Below are 15,150 nucleotides of genomic sequence, written 5' to 3'. Positions count from 1 at the left end.
GATGCCGTGTTGCAGTTCGTGGAACCTTTGAGTCACTCTGGTTCCTCCCACTGGAGACCTACTGGGGCCATTTAATCAAATATACGTGACCAGTTCAGCCCCAGCAGGGCAGTCTGTCTTCAACATGTTCAGACTGGAACACATGGGCTTTGTATGAGGTGTGCTGTGGTGCTAAGTGCTGGTGAAAAGTAGAAGCTGCTGCCGAGGACACACAGACAGCTGCATGTGATTGTGCTGATACATTTCCACTGATGATGTACTGTGGAATTTGTTCAAATTAGACTCATTCTTACCAACAAGAGGATTTTTTTACTCATCTCAAATTTTCTAATCATCAGTAACAATGTGGTAAAATTAGAATTAAAGGAGTCCATGTAATGTGGCAGGATAATGTGATCCCTGAGGGATAGAGGCTGCCTCATCCTACCTTGATTACTCTTCCCTTAGTCTGTAGAATGGTCCTGGTCTGGGCCCTGCAGCTTGTGTCTAGAGACCTGCACACTCAGCAGGATGCATGAAAACTCACTTCAACTACACAGAAGTTATTCTTCCTGTTCACACAGTGATGAGTTCACCAAAACCATTATCAACCATTTTTTTATTATTATTATTTTTTTGGCCTTTATGCCTTTATTATTGATAGGGCAGTCGAGAGAGACAGGAAATGGGGACAATGTGTGCTCGGTCTCTTCACTTTTTCCTCCAAAGACATCGAATGGATGTGAAAGTAAATAATCCACCTCGTTCATGCCAACACCCACCATGAATCTGTTCGGTTTATCGACAATCATTTTCTCATCTGAATTGTAAAAGATACTCAGCCCATTTATACCAGTCGTCCCTGCATGCTAGGGTTCACTGAATGGTTTGAATCATATGATATCACCTCTTCAGTCACCACATCTTAACCAGCTGGATAATTATGTTCAGTGCTCTCCAGCACCATCATCATCATCAAAACATCACATATGGGAATTATTAGAAGAAATGCTGTCATCTCTCCACAGGACAAGTAGCACTGACTCTGCTCTAGAGGCTCAACAACACCTTACTAACAGTTGGGTTTTACTTTCACGTGTCTTCCATCTGTATTTTCAGTAACAATTGTGTTAGTTTTTGGTTAATTCATGCTGATATAATTATTTTCATTCTGCCAAAAATGAGGCTGGTTGATGGCAGGTTCCACACAGGCCAGCTGTGGTCTCACAACAGGAACTTTACATGTCCAAAAAACCCACAATATTCCAGTTGATTGATGTTACTTATCAGCTCCTCCCTAAGGACATGTGCTCTCATGCTTACTCAGCTACTTGAACCGCTGCTAAGACATTACCAAACAGCTTGAATGAATTAGCCAGACTGTGAGCTGACACAGTCACGAGTTTCCCGAAATAGATGATTTATGATGGACCCTCATTTGAATGAGCTAATATTGTCAGGATGGTCACATACAGTACTGCGGTCTGAGGGGTTTCCTCCCTGTTCATACAGACAGCTGGAGTATGTGAACTGGTGTCACGTGTGATCCCTCCTTTTTGTTCTTGCACGTGTTCCTCTCAGTCCACCATCTTGCCATCATCTTGCTGTAACATGGAGAGAGTGAGTAAACCAGATTTCTCTGTTTGGCAGCATGTGAGGTGTATGAGGCTTGTTTATGCTGGATGAGCCAACAAGGCAGTGGACACAGCCAGACCAGCCCTTTTCTGCCATGTTATATAACTGCAAATGATCATCTGACCAGCATGAGCATGAGAATACCACAGCAGTCATTAAAGGTCCTGAGATGCTCCTGATCCATGACAGTCACATATCACTCAGACCAGGACACCTTCATTCAGAACAGCAGCTTCCTGTCTGATATCTACACACTGAGTGGTGAATAAAACTTTCTATCAGTTATGTTCATGTCTGCAGAGGGTAAACTACAGTTTCAGTCCACTGGGTAAAAACTAGTGTTTCTTTATAGGAAAACAAGGCAACATGTGTATGTTTGGGGACATTACAGTTCTGTCCATCCATACACAACCAAAGCCCAGTGGTGTCTCACAGACTAGTGCTTTGTTATTATGTTTGAGGGAACTATAACATTACATAAGAGCAAATGTTTGGAAGCCACCGTCACTAACGTTATCCTCCGTTATCTTTCTAATCTGTGACAACACTGACTGAGGATGTAAGGACCATGATAAGTCGGTTGTACTTGTTGGTTTTGTCTGAATATGTCGAAATGTAAGAGTAGACCTGCGAGGTCCTGTGGTGTTGTGTGTCTCACACACGTGTCTTGAAGTCAGAGTGGACTGATACATTTAATACAACAGAAGCAAATCTGTTCTGTGAGACCAACGAGTGACTGATATCACTGATGAAACTGTTTCTAAACAGACTCTGAGCCTGATGAGACAAAAGCTTAACTGAAACTGAACCATCTGATTGGTGGTACCTGCAGGAGGCTGAAGTCAGGGCTGGGAGGAAGCTCTGCAGCCACACACCGCCACCACTGTACTGTATCTCTCTGCACTGTATTTATACATATTCTATATATCTGCATAAAAAGTGTGTAAGCACGCTGAGAGAGACGGAACATGAAGAAAAGGCAAGGCTTTCAAGAACAGGGGTCTGTTGGTGAGTGCTTAAACTTTCCAAAAGTTCCTCTGGTGATTTAGTATCAGGCTTCCATAAAGTTGTTGACGCATGAGACAGATTTAAAAAAGTCAAGTTTCAAATTGAAGCAGCGTGTCTCTGACTCCGAAGCCAAAATAACTCTTCTCTATAACATGTCACACCTTCTGATTATTTAATATGACCGTAGCGTAATGGAAAAAATGTATAACCAGACAACCTGGTGTGTCATAATGACGATGAAAACAAGTCTTTCTCTATATAAATATCTTAATGATAACAAATAACTGAACATTTTTTTGTCATGGTGATGGAAACCAAACGTCCCCCTGAGGCTTCACGATGTTTCCAGCCAAACTTTTCCATGTAGCCGCTCAGACACATGCTTCCTTCCTACACTGGTGTCCTGTGTGTTATTATTATAGCGACTGCAGCACGTTACAGTCTTGGCACAGAAAACGCTTTTGTAATTACTGCGCACTGAAATTGAAACCTTTCCTCCGTCACTGTACAATCCCCTCCGGTCAGTCCAGTGACAAGCACATAATGACTCTATAAAGAAAAATACGACTAAATCCTCTGAATGGTAATTACACTAAATTGTGAGATAAGTGAGAGAGAAAGGGGTAGTTACTATGGTAACCGTTGCAAACAAATCCCAGCATGTGGCTGGCCAGACTGTGAGACATGAGTCTATGGAAAAAGACGGCTGTGCTCAGGACGCCGCTGTGGGTCGGCTGACATGTTGCTGCTGTTAGCTGCAGCTATTAGCTACATCGTTAACTGGCTCAGGGAAGGTTTTAGTCAGCTGCAGGCTGTACGTGACTTACAGCAAAGAACTAACTGGTCTAACTGGATGTGAAGAAATGAGCTCATTCATCTGAAAACAAAGCAGATTCAGTCAGTCCGTGATCACTGTATTAATTACACTGAACAGTGAGGCCACAGTGTCGCACACCTCTGAAAGGTCTACTCCTCAGCTGTGTGCCTTTCATCAGACAAATCCTTAGAAATCAAACTACATAAGAACAGAACTCATAACGAACATAATCACACACAGAGCCGTCAACAGCTTATGAAGAGCAACCAGCTGCTTCAGGTGCATGACTGTACACAACCTGAGGAGGTTTACATCTGGACTGTTCATCTGCAGTGTTTTTTTTTTGTTTGTCATCATGTGGACGAGAAGCACAGGCAGCTGACACGTTTCTCTCCGTGGAGGACAACAAGGTACAGAACTACACAGCATTCACCAAAAAATAAAGGACGACCTCCATCATCATTTAAAACTTTCTACCGGATAATATCAGGATCCAGTTCTAATAATTATGTGAAAGCTCATAATTACAAAAAATACACTCTATGGTTTGAGGCAGTGACAGGTATTTAATGTCACTGAGTAATGTAGATAGCATCACTACAGAGCGCTGCAGGAATGAGTCCTAATACCCAGACATTAGTTAGCATTTCCCTGGTCCTGTAGTCTCTGGGTGTTTGAATGTGTTTCTGGTTGATGACTGAAATCAGGTCTGTGTTTAACAGCAGCTCAAGACATTTTCAGGTTTGATTCTCTGACATCAGATCCGTCAGTAAATCCCTCAGTCCTGATTTCTTAAAGCTTCTCCGTCTGTTAAAAAGGACTGGTTGCTAACAAGTGTCTAAATGAGACGACAGAGGTTGTCGGGGATGTTAAACGTCATCAGTCCAACATGAAAACTGATCTCCTCACCAGTCCACCTTTACAGCCTCGTTTTGTTTCTACTCGCTCTTACAAACTGTTACTAACTTTGTCGGAGAAAAGGCTGAAGTTTAGTGGTGGTGATGGTGAAGTCATGTGACTGTAGTGTAGTTGAGTTATAGCCTAACATGAGCTTTTTACTGCTGCTGATTGTATTTAGGCTTCAAACATCATGAAGGGGAGTCATTAGTGAAGATGATCCTGCTGAACAAAACCAGTCAGGATCAGAAACTGTTGCTGAGTTTGTAAGAGTAGAATGGGGGGCAGAGCCTTCAGCTATCAGGCTCCTCTCCTGTGGAACCAGCTCCCAGTGTGGGTTCAGGAGGCAGACCCCCTCTCTACCTTTAAGATCAGGCTTAAAACTGTCCTGTTTAGTAAAGCTTATAGTTAGGGCTGGCTCGGGTATGTCCTGAACCATCCCTTAGTTATGCTGCTATAGAGCTAGACTGCTGGGGGATTCCCATGATGCACTGGGCGCTCTCTCTCTATTTCTGTCTCTCTCCCCCTCTCTCTCTCGATAACTTCATGCCATTAACTTTGTATTTTTTCTCTCCCGTAGTTTGTGCTTCTCCTCTCTCTCCCTCTCTCTGTCCTCATTCTGCAGGTCTCTCTGCCTCTGGAGCAGCAGGATCCAGATCCACCACTACTCATCATTACTATTAACCACTGTTACCTGTCATTATTATTGATAACACCATTACCGACACAGCTGGTCCTGGTCTCTCTCTCTCTCTCTTCTCTCCCCTCTCCTCCCCCTCCCCCTCTTTCTATCTTCTCCTAAACCCAACCGGTCGAGGCAGACGGCCGCCCACCCTGAGCCCGGTTCTGTTGGAGGTTTCTTCCTGTTAAAAGGGAGTTTTTCCTCCCCCCTGTCGCCAAGCGTTTGCTCTTTGTGGGAACTGTTGGGTTTATTCTGTAACAAAGTAAGGTCTTGACCTGACCCTGTAAAGTGCCTTGAGATAATGTATATTATGATTTGGCGCTATACAAATAAAATTGAATTGAATTGAATTGAATTGAATTGAATTGAATTGATTTTCTCTAATCATCCAAAACACAACAGATGGTTGTTGGAGAGTTTATATATCAGACAGTAATAGAGACAATGCCATCGGTGTTTCAATTATTATGGGATTTGTCAGGTAGAGTAAATCATGCATTGAAGTATGAAAATGCTGGTACCACATTAGGGCGGGCCATACTCAATTTTTTTTTTTAAATCAATTAAGAGGGGTGTTCAAATCATGTATTTTGGTGCGAGACCCTAACCTACATCAATTTGCAGTTGATTATTTTTAAATTTTGGGTTATTTTGCTATTCTTCTGGAATGATTTGAATTGTATTTGTGATACCATCTAGCTCAGAAATGGTAAGAAAATTACTATTTTGAGGAGGTTTATCAAGTGAAACATTAAATTTTATATGATTAGAGGATATTCTGGAGTGAAAGTCTTCTACCTCATAAGAGCCACCTGACAGTTAAGGCTCCCACTTAGTCAGGTGGACTGTGCACGTACTGCGCAGACTCCACACGCACTGTCCGTGCAAGTTTGAGGTTTCATAGTCGAGCATACGGTGTCACATTAAAAACAGGTCGATGTGAAGGTTTCTCACCAAATAGTCTATTGCGTGACACTGAGTACACATATGTGGAGTCCGCGCGGTCGTAAAAATTGAGCTTTGCGCAGACGGGTCCGGGTTTCATATTGTGTTGAGTTGTGCAGTAGTGAAATGGCTCATGTTAAGACAAGGACGAAATCAAGCTCACATTTGAGTATTCTTGTTGGCAACGGCCAGGAGCTGTTGGTGTCTGAACTGCCAACTGTGAGGGATATCCTGATGTATGGCATCTACTTGAGGGAACAAAGTGAAGATGACTGGAGGAACTACCCAGTGGATCAACTGGTGGGTGACATCTATGATGGAGTGCTTCCTGCAAGGATGGCTCTGTTGGAGATAGGACCAGTGAACCACAGCCGTTGGCTCACCACAGCGAACAGACTTCTCAGGCTCTGGGTGTCAAAGCACGGACTTAAAGGAAAGAACCTGAAGAATCTGCGATTCATTGTGGAATTTATCATTGGAGTGTACTATCCATGTTGGTTCAATGTGAAGGTCAATCACTCCTGGATCGAAGGGCCTAGGCACATCCTGTTTCAGCTGGACTGCCTCAAGTCCCAGAGGAAGGAGGTGCTGGACATTGTGATGCCAACTGTGAAAAGATCTGCTTGGTATGCCCACAGCGAAGCCCTCATCCAGACACTGTTGTGCTCTGAGGATCAGAAGGAGAAGATTGAGGGGGTGGAGAGAATCCTGGCTATCAGGGGAGACGGGGACCCAGACACTCAGTTGGGGGACTCCTCTGTCAGGACCAGAAGGACACCGGACATCAACTGTGATGCTTCCACCATTGGTGACTTGATCAGCTGGTCAGAGGGTGTATCAGAACCACCTCTCACTTGCTCCCTAAGCACTTCAGAGGTGAAGAACTTCATCAACATCCCCATGAAGGTGCCCAACTGGCCTTGCCACACACAGAGCATTGAGAGGGTTGTGAAAATGGTGACTGAGGCTTCTGCCAAATACTTCTCGCAGGGAAAGAGGGATGGAGGGATCAGGGCCCAAGAAACCAGCAGGAGACTGATGTCCAAAAATGAATCAAAGCAGGACTTGTGCAACCTGACAATGTTCATGCATTAACCTGTTAATAAATATGGAAATCTGAATTGGATTTGTCCATTAATTTCCCAAACATCTTCTTATATCTTACAAAGGGTTTCGAAAGGGTAGAATAAGTTATTTAAATACAAAATTGATGTAGGTTAGAGTCATCCAATTAAAAAAATAAACTCATATTTGAATTCCTCATTAAAAAATACATCATTTAGACACCCCTCATGTTAGGATTTCCTTTAAATTCAAGTTTTCACATGAGTATGGCCCGCCCTTGTACCACATTAAATATGCCAAAATGTGGTAACATGGCTTTCTGTCAGCTCCAGCCAGCCTGACCTTTCTCCTCTGTCCTGTCTCATCAACACAGAAGTGCTGCTCACTGGAGACTGTTGCCTATGAAAACATGAAATCTACAACAAAGTGTGGGGCAAGTCAAGGGGTCTAAATACTTGTTGTTGGACCTTCACAAAGTCCACTCTGACTGGACAGTGGCGTCACCACTTTAAGACATCATGCTCATGATCAAATGTCCTCACTGATTTTATTGTATTGTATATTGCTCTCACTAAGGCAGCCACAGAACACTGTGCTGTCTTTGATGTGGCTCTGGGTTCATCCCTCTTTATTACCCTGACCTATATCCAGCTCTTGGACTGCTCCTGCAGTATTACATCATCTCAGCCTGCACCAAACAACCCTCCAAATCCCGCCACAACACAAGAGAGGAAAATAAGGGAAGTGGACTGGCCCACTGCAACATGTCCTTATTTCACTCAGAACTTTTCACGCCACTGAGCACGTGATGCTGGTCAGCGAATCATCATGACTGGAGTCATTAAGTGAGATACACACATGGGGACAATGTTGAAGAAAGAAGTGAGGGCAGTGAGATATGAGACGTGATCATAACTTTCACTCATATGAAGATGAAATGCTGCTCCATCTCCTCCATCTCATCTGTTCAATCTGTGCATAGAATTTAACTGTTTTGAACTTATTTTTTGGGTTGGGTCCATGTGAGCCTAAAATCCTGTTGTCATCATGAGGTCACTGCAGTTTCAGTGGGTAACAACAGATTAAATGCATTAATTAATTGTATAGATTAAACAAACAAGGCACACCCCATTAATATGTTCTTGTGCTAAGCTAATCACCTGGTAACTGCAGCTATATAATTAGTGCACAGACACGAGAGTCAGGGGTTTGTCATTTTGACAGATCAGAGCAGAGTTAGATGGCAGGTTCTGTGGCGTCACACTCATGCAGGCAGACACACAATCCTTTTCCATTTTGTGCACAAAGTACATCATGGAGGTGACTAAATTCCCCTCAGAGCAACGCGTCTTTCTATCCAGCACGTTATGGACAGAAGGCTTGGAGAGACTTGTCAACTTCTGATCACTTCCCTGGAGAAATATTGCCCAACTTCAAAGGTATGGCTGAAGTGGTGCTGATAATTCCAGTCTCCCGTGGCAGCAGAGTGCGAGTTCAGCCTTCAGAACAAAATTACAGCCATGAGAAGTCATCTGTCTGAGGATGACAATCAGCTCTGCAGCAGTCTGCCTTGATGCCTGCACCCAGCTTCAATCATGGAGGAAGGTCTGAGTTCAGGCTACAACTGAGTTCAATTTCATTTCTTCTCGATGGATTTGTTCATATTTTAATTGTAATTTTCTAATTCTGTAAAATTGCATTGTTCATATTTGCCTGTACAGGCTCAACAGTTGTGGTGTTTTAGCATCGTATGCTGTCACTGCAGGAAAAACATATACTTCACCTGCTTTGTGTGGTGTTTACATAAGAAATCACTACGGTCGGTGACTCTGTTAGTCCCTTCCCTCAATGGCCTCATAAATGTATAATCTGACTTGTTTTTGAAAATTAAATGCAATTAAATAGGCAATGTCTCATTATTGTTAAAAAGGAAAAGTAAAATGCGAGTAATATTAGATTAGATATTGTGCCCTTATTGAAATATTGTACATTCTTTTTTGTTACTTTCTGTATCGTATTGTACATATTGTAAGTTATGCTGCTGCTGCAATGCAACAATTTCCCAGTTTGGGATCATTAAAGTACTTTGACTGATTGATTGATTGATTGATTATGACAGATTTTTTACAACCCCAACTGACAATGAGAAAGTCTAACACAACCTCTGATGGAAGTGATATAATCTGCTATATTTCTCCAACTGCTCCTTTAAATCCACTTTTTCTGACTCAGGAAACATGATGTGCTCCTAAAGCTTCCACGTTGACTGACATATCCATGTCATATCCATGGGAAAACATCTGACTGAGTGTCATAGTGAATAATGTGAAATGAATAAAGTGAAAACAAAGCTGCTCTTCAGTCTGATTATCAGGTTGTGATTGTATACCATTAGCACCAAGATCCTTTGCCTCTAATAAGATCAACTCACTGTATCATAAAGTCATTCAAACTGCAGTTGTTTTCCCTCCTCTGCCAACATCTCCTTTTTTCTTTTCTAGAACTACACTTGTGATCATGTGAAGCCACATAAAGAGTTACCGCCCCTTCAGTGATTGTGATGATGGTGGAAACAGTTCATGTTGTTCCTCTGACATGTTAAAAGAAAACCTAACAATGTTATTAAAATGTAGGAGAAAGCCCTGACTCCCTGAGACTCGGCCACGTGTGTCTTACCTGCCAGGTCTTCTTTAGAGGAGGCGATGCGAGGGGAACTGTTGCCGGGTTCAATCTTCAGAGACAACCTGCAACACAAATGGTTCCATCAGACAAGCAAGCCCAAGCACTGCTCCCTGATCAGCTGATGGTTACTACTGTGAAGAAACACACTCACCGCTGTTATATGAGTTAATTAGCCAGAAAATTATGTGCTAAGTTACAAGCCTTTTTACTGCAGCTTCAATTTATTCACCCAAAGATAATTAAAGAAAAATCTGTACCAGGCTCCAGTGCATCTCACTTAGTCATGACTTGGATTTATAAGATTCACAGCTATAAAGTGCTGCATGCGAATAGAAAGATGAGATTCACTGGTTTAACTCTGGCTTCAAGCCAGTCAGAGAGTACAGCCTCTAACAGCCCGTCCACACAGGAAGTGTTTCAGCTGCTCGTGTTTCAATCATGATGCACATGTTATTGTGACCTGAAGCATATTATGGTACTGAGTCCTCACATAATAATGTAGTATTAACTACTGAGTACTCAGGTAATAACACAGTAATGACTATATATATATATATATATTCATTTTATATATACGCTTTATTAGGTACACCTTGCTCAGAACGGGTTGGACCCCTTTTGCCTTCAGAACTGCCTCAAGTCTTCATGGCATAGATTCAACAAGGTGCTGGAAACATTCCTCAGAGATTTTGGTCCATGTTGACGTGACAGCATCACACAGTTGCTACAGATCTGTCAGCTGCACATCCATGATGTGAATCTCTCGTTCCAACACATCCCAAAGGTTCTCTGTTGGACTGAGATCTGGTGGCTGTAGAGGCCATTTGAGTACAGTGAACTCATGTCATGTTCAAGAAACCAGTTTGAGATGATCTGAGCTTTGTGACATGGTGCGTTATCCTGCTGGAAGCAGCATCAGAAGATGGTTCACTGTGGTCATAAAGGGATGGACATGGTCAGCAACAATACTCAGGTAGGCTGTGGCGTTTAAACGATGCTCAGTTGGTACTAAGGGGCCCAAAGTGTGCAAGAAAATGTCCCCAACACCATTACACCACCACCACCAGCCTGAACAGTTGATACAAGGCAGGATGGATCCATGCATTCATGTTGTTGACCTCTGACCCTTTCATCTGAATGTTGGAGACCAAGACTCATCAGACCAGGCAACGTTTTTCCAGTCTTCTATTGTCCAGTTTTGTTGAGCCTGTGTGAACTGTAGCCTCAGTTTCCTGTTCTTAGCTGACCGGAGTGGTACCTGGTGTGGTCTTCTGCTGCTGTAGCTCATCTGCTTCATGGTTCGACGTGTTGTGCGTTCAGAGATGCTCCTCTGCAGACCTTGGTTGTAAGCAGTGGTTATTTGAGTTACTGTTGCCTTCCTATCAGCTTGAAGCAGTCTGGCCATTCTCCTCTGACCTCTGGCATCAACAAAGCATTTTCTCCTAGAGAACTGCTGCTCACTGGATATTTCCTCTTTTTCAGACCATTCTCTGTAAACACTAGAGATGGTTGTGCAGGAAAATCCCAGTAGATCAGCAGTTTGTGAAATACTCAGACCAGCCCGTCTGGCACCAACAACCATGCTACGTTCAAAGTCACTTAAATCACCTTTCTTCCTCATTCTGATGCTGGGTTTGAACTTCAGCAGGTCGTCTTGACCATGTCTACATGACTAAATGCTTTGAGTTGCTGCCATGTGATGTGATATCTGATTAGATATTTGTGTTCACGAGCAGTTGAACACGTGCACCAGATAAAATGGCCAGTGATATATAAATATATATAAAAGTGAAAATGAACAGAGGCAGTGTGGTCTATATACAGGGAACAGTCCAAATAAATGTTATTCTTTGGGAAATGGGATTCTGCCCCTCATCACCACATTAGGAAAGTATTTCTTGAAACATTGGGTGGAAGGAACTGTGGGTAAAATAGTCATTAATTATTGAGAGTGGCTTTGGTTGTGTTTATGAATGACTGTTTAAATGACTGTGCTAGCTCCAAAGAAAAACACAAGGGGAGTGCCACACAAAATTCAAACATGAGCTGTCATGTGTAATGTCCACATTACATCATACAATCAGTCTGGTTTCATCTGCGCATCTGTTTTCTCTCTCGTCACCGCTGTCATTAGTAATGCTCTGTGACCATCTCAACATCTCAGCCCCGGGAACAGGCTCAACAGCTTCCAACAGAGCTGCACGATACACAGACTTTACTCATTTACAACTCAACTGATTCATGTTAGAAACCTTCACTGGCACTTTGCACTTTAACTGCTGTGTTAGTGAGTTATTGTTCCTGTGGACCACAGTTTACATGTATTATTACATTGCATTTGCAGTAGGTATGAGAGATGGTGTGTTCATTTTGTTTATGAAAACTGAGTTGAAATATATTTGTGAACAACCACAATAAGCACAATAATTGTGCCTGAATCTCCATATAGTATCGCTGGTGAAAAGGAGGCGAGGGTAAGTTAGGACAGCCTCAGACAGTGATGGGTAAAGTACATGATGGAAGATCCTCAAGGTGCACCGCACAGAAACTGAGGTAATGTTACTTATGTTTAATGACGTTAAGTTACTTTTTAACTGATATTAACATAAGTTAAAACATTATTAGCCTCTCACAGCAATTTAAATCCGTTCCGTTCCTTAATTCCGTTCAAACAGGAACGGAGCCAGAGCAGTCCCCTGTGGAGCCCCAGTGCTGCTCAGCACTTGCTGGGAGTTTAGTCAAAGTGAAAAGCCAACAGCCTGGCCAGCTAAACTGAATAACCTCTTGCATCGTGTTAGACATGCTATCCACGCTAAAGCATGCACAAATTAATCACTGCACATTTGATAGTGTGGTCTTATTGATGCCAGTTATTAGTGTACACAAAAACAATGCTATGTAAATAGTCATGTAAACCATTACAAATCCACACAGTTATATAACACAGTTGAACACAGTGTGGTACAGCACTACTGAATTAAATCCAATCAGAAACTGCTCAGGTTTGATGCGATGACTGACACAGAAGCGCCACGGACGCATTCACTACCAACCAAGCTGGTTGCTGCTGATGTGGAGAAAGAATCTGCTTTCACGACAGTATTGAACAAAGTGGGCGGGGTATTTTCTCTTTGCACTTCCTGTTGGTTTGCATTACATCACAGGTTTCATTGTTCTGATTGGTAGGTTTGCGATAACACCCTTTGATAAGAAGTTCCGGACCTATTCGCAAATGCAAATTGACCATACACAAAGCAGATGCAGTCTCTGCAACACTGCACTGGATGGATAAAATCTTATTTTAAACCTAAAAATTAAAACGTTTCTGAAGTTTGAATCAAACACTCATTCTTGGTTTTGACTAAAATGTCAATGGTTTTGTTCACCAATGACAAGACTAAAAACTCAAAATATTTTTGGTGTCTTTGTCAAGCAGATTATTATCATTATTATTATTATTTAAAAGCATACCTACACTGCAGAACAGCTGATTGAGTCCTAAAGGGCCATAAAGCTCAAGCAGTGAAAATATTCAAGATATAATGTGCACTGAAACTGGCGCATACACTTATTGGCTTTTTAGGTATCTACAGTATGTTTTTCCTGCTGTCCTCATCCACTGAAGCACATCACTTAGCTTTTGTGCCAGTGCTCCTGGCTGCTTCTCCCAACCTGGGAGGGCGCTGACCCAGACCTACTGCAGGTTACACACTGACTATGGATGAGTGACTCATACAGCCCAAAAACAAATAACCCAAACTATCACTTTAATTGTCATTATTCTCCAGGGATGGATAGATCTCCACTAGTGCCAAGCCCATGTCTAAAAGAGCTAAAGCTATTTCAGAAACCTGCAGTGAACTTGGCTTAGTTGATGCCTGGTGCACTTTATAGCCTAATGATGAGGAATTCACATATCACTTGACTGCACATAAAACAAGTAGTAGAATGGACTTTGTTCTGATTCCTAAAATACCATAAAGTGCTGTAGTGTTGGGGATGTCATTATATCAGATCATGTTCCCATTTTTATAGGTCTAAGCAGATTGAACCTTGGAGATACAGCCCTTTTCTAAATCACCACCCTAATTTTGAAAAATTTCTACCAGAACAACTGAATTATTTCTTTAAAGAAAATAAGAGCCCAGGGGTCAGATGCACACAACTTTGTGTAGATTCATGACTAAAACTATGTGTAAGCACAAAACCAGAAATAGGGGTACACATTCTTTTGGTCAGAGTTATAAAGGCTTGTGTAGCATGATTCCATTCTATAAATCTCACTCATTGAGAAATTGGGAGGATGTGCACAAGCCTCATTTCCACTCCCACAGTCATTCATAAATGGATGAAGACACTCCCTTAATCCATCAGTCTGCAGACAACAACACTGACAGTGCCACAAGTTATCAGGCACAGAAAAGAATGAAAAGAGAAACACAATTTGACTGATTGGTTGGTCAGATTACAAACATGTACAAGTATTAAAATAGTATTGAAACAGTTTATACAATGACTCATAATAAATAATGAGGATATAATATTAAACAATGCTAAAGGAAACATTGATCAGACAAACACAATTATTTCCGCTTATGAATTGTCAAATTGTTTTTACTGTGTAAACAGAAAATAATGATTATAATGAATGAAGCTCTTTGAAGTTGGCTATTTGTTTAATGTTAGATTCCATGTCTCTTTATTTTGCATTTTCACTTCATTGTAAATAACTTGGCTTGACAGGGGCTTAAAAAGAGAAGTAGGAAGGAGCAATAAATATTGGAGCCGGAACTTTATATCAAATATAACTCTTCCCCATCTGATGAATTCAGAAATTACATGCAGATGATCAGAGACCTTACAAAGATAGCTGAAAAATCCAGTTCTTTATGGGGGAAAGTCTGGTTAACAAACCTAACTGCTATTTGGCTAATGTCTATGTGACGAAGAGCGCTTCATCACCTGACGTTGTAAATATGGCACCATGCACTTTTGACTGTTAGGGGTATGGAAACACATGCACTTCAATAATTGCACAAGCACTTTAATAGGAGCAACAGCACTTTATTGAAGATTTGCACAATACATTTGATAACACTGCATTTTGCACATTTGTATGGCTAGACTTTGCACTATTGATGATTGGAATATTTGTCTCCATGGTTATTGTCCTTTTTAATTGTGATTGGATGGCGGGTGCTGTGTAGGCCACGCAGCTCCACCTGAAAGAGAGGGACATGGGAGTAAATGTGCAGCCATGTTTTCAGGAATAAAACAATGAGCTTAGAGTTAAGCCAAAAGAATGTAATGGTTGATGTAATGTGTAGTATGTGCGATAAGTGTATGAAGGTGCAATGAGGGAGCATAAAGTGTGTTAACTACTCACCAGTCTCTTTGTCTTCAGGGTGTTCGGGCGAAAGGCTTCCCCAGACAACCGACC

The 15,150-nt window shown here is 41.9% G+C and overlaps 1 protein-coding gene across 2 annotated transcripts in view; it reads right to left on the bottom strand.

Annotated features, from left to right (window-relative positions):
- Nucleotides 1-15,150, bottom strand: part of LOC139611858 (ras-specific guanine nucleotide-releasing factor RalGPS1-like) — a 125,660-nt gene that overhangs the window by 13,860 nt on the left and 96,650 nt on the right. For both annotated transcript variants that reach the window (XM_071466807.1, XM_071466806.1), the window contains one exon: nucleotides 9,705-9,772. In XM_071466807.1, coding sequence (XP_071322908.1) covers nucleotides 9,705-9,772 — 68 coding nt within the window. The remainder of the gene's footprint in view (nucleotides 1-9,704; nucleotides 9,773-15,150) is intronic.

Source organism: Trachinotus anak, unplaced genomic scaffold, assembly GCF_046630095.1.
Source record: "Trachinotus anak isolate AG129_WGS33_773 ecotype Australia unplaced genomic scaffold, CSIRO_AGI_Tana_v1 ptg000028l, whole genome shotgun sequence".
Taxonomy (NCBI): Eukaryota; Metazoa; Chordata; class Actinopteri; order Carangiformes; family Carangidae; genus Trachinotus; species Trachinotus anak.
The sequence above is the reverse complement of the archived record's forward strand: the minus strand, read 5'-3'. Positions and strand labels throughout refer to the sequence as shown.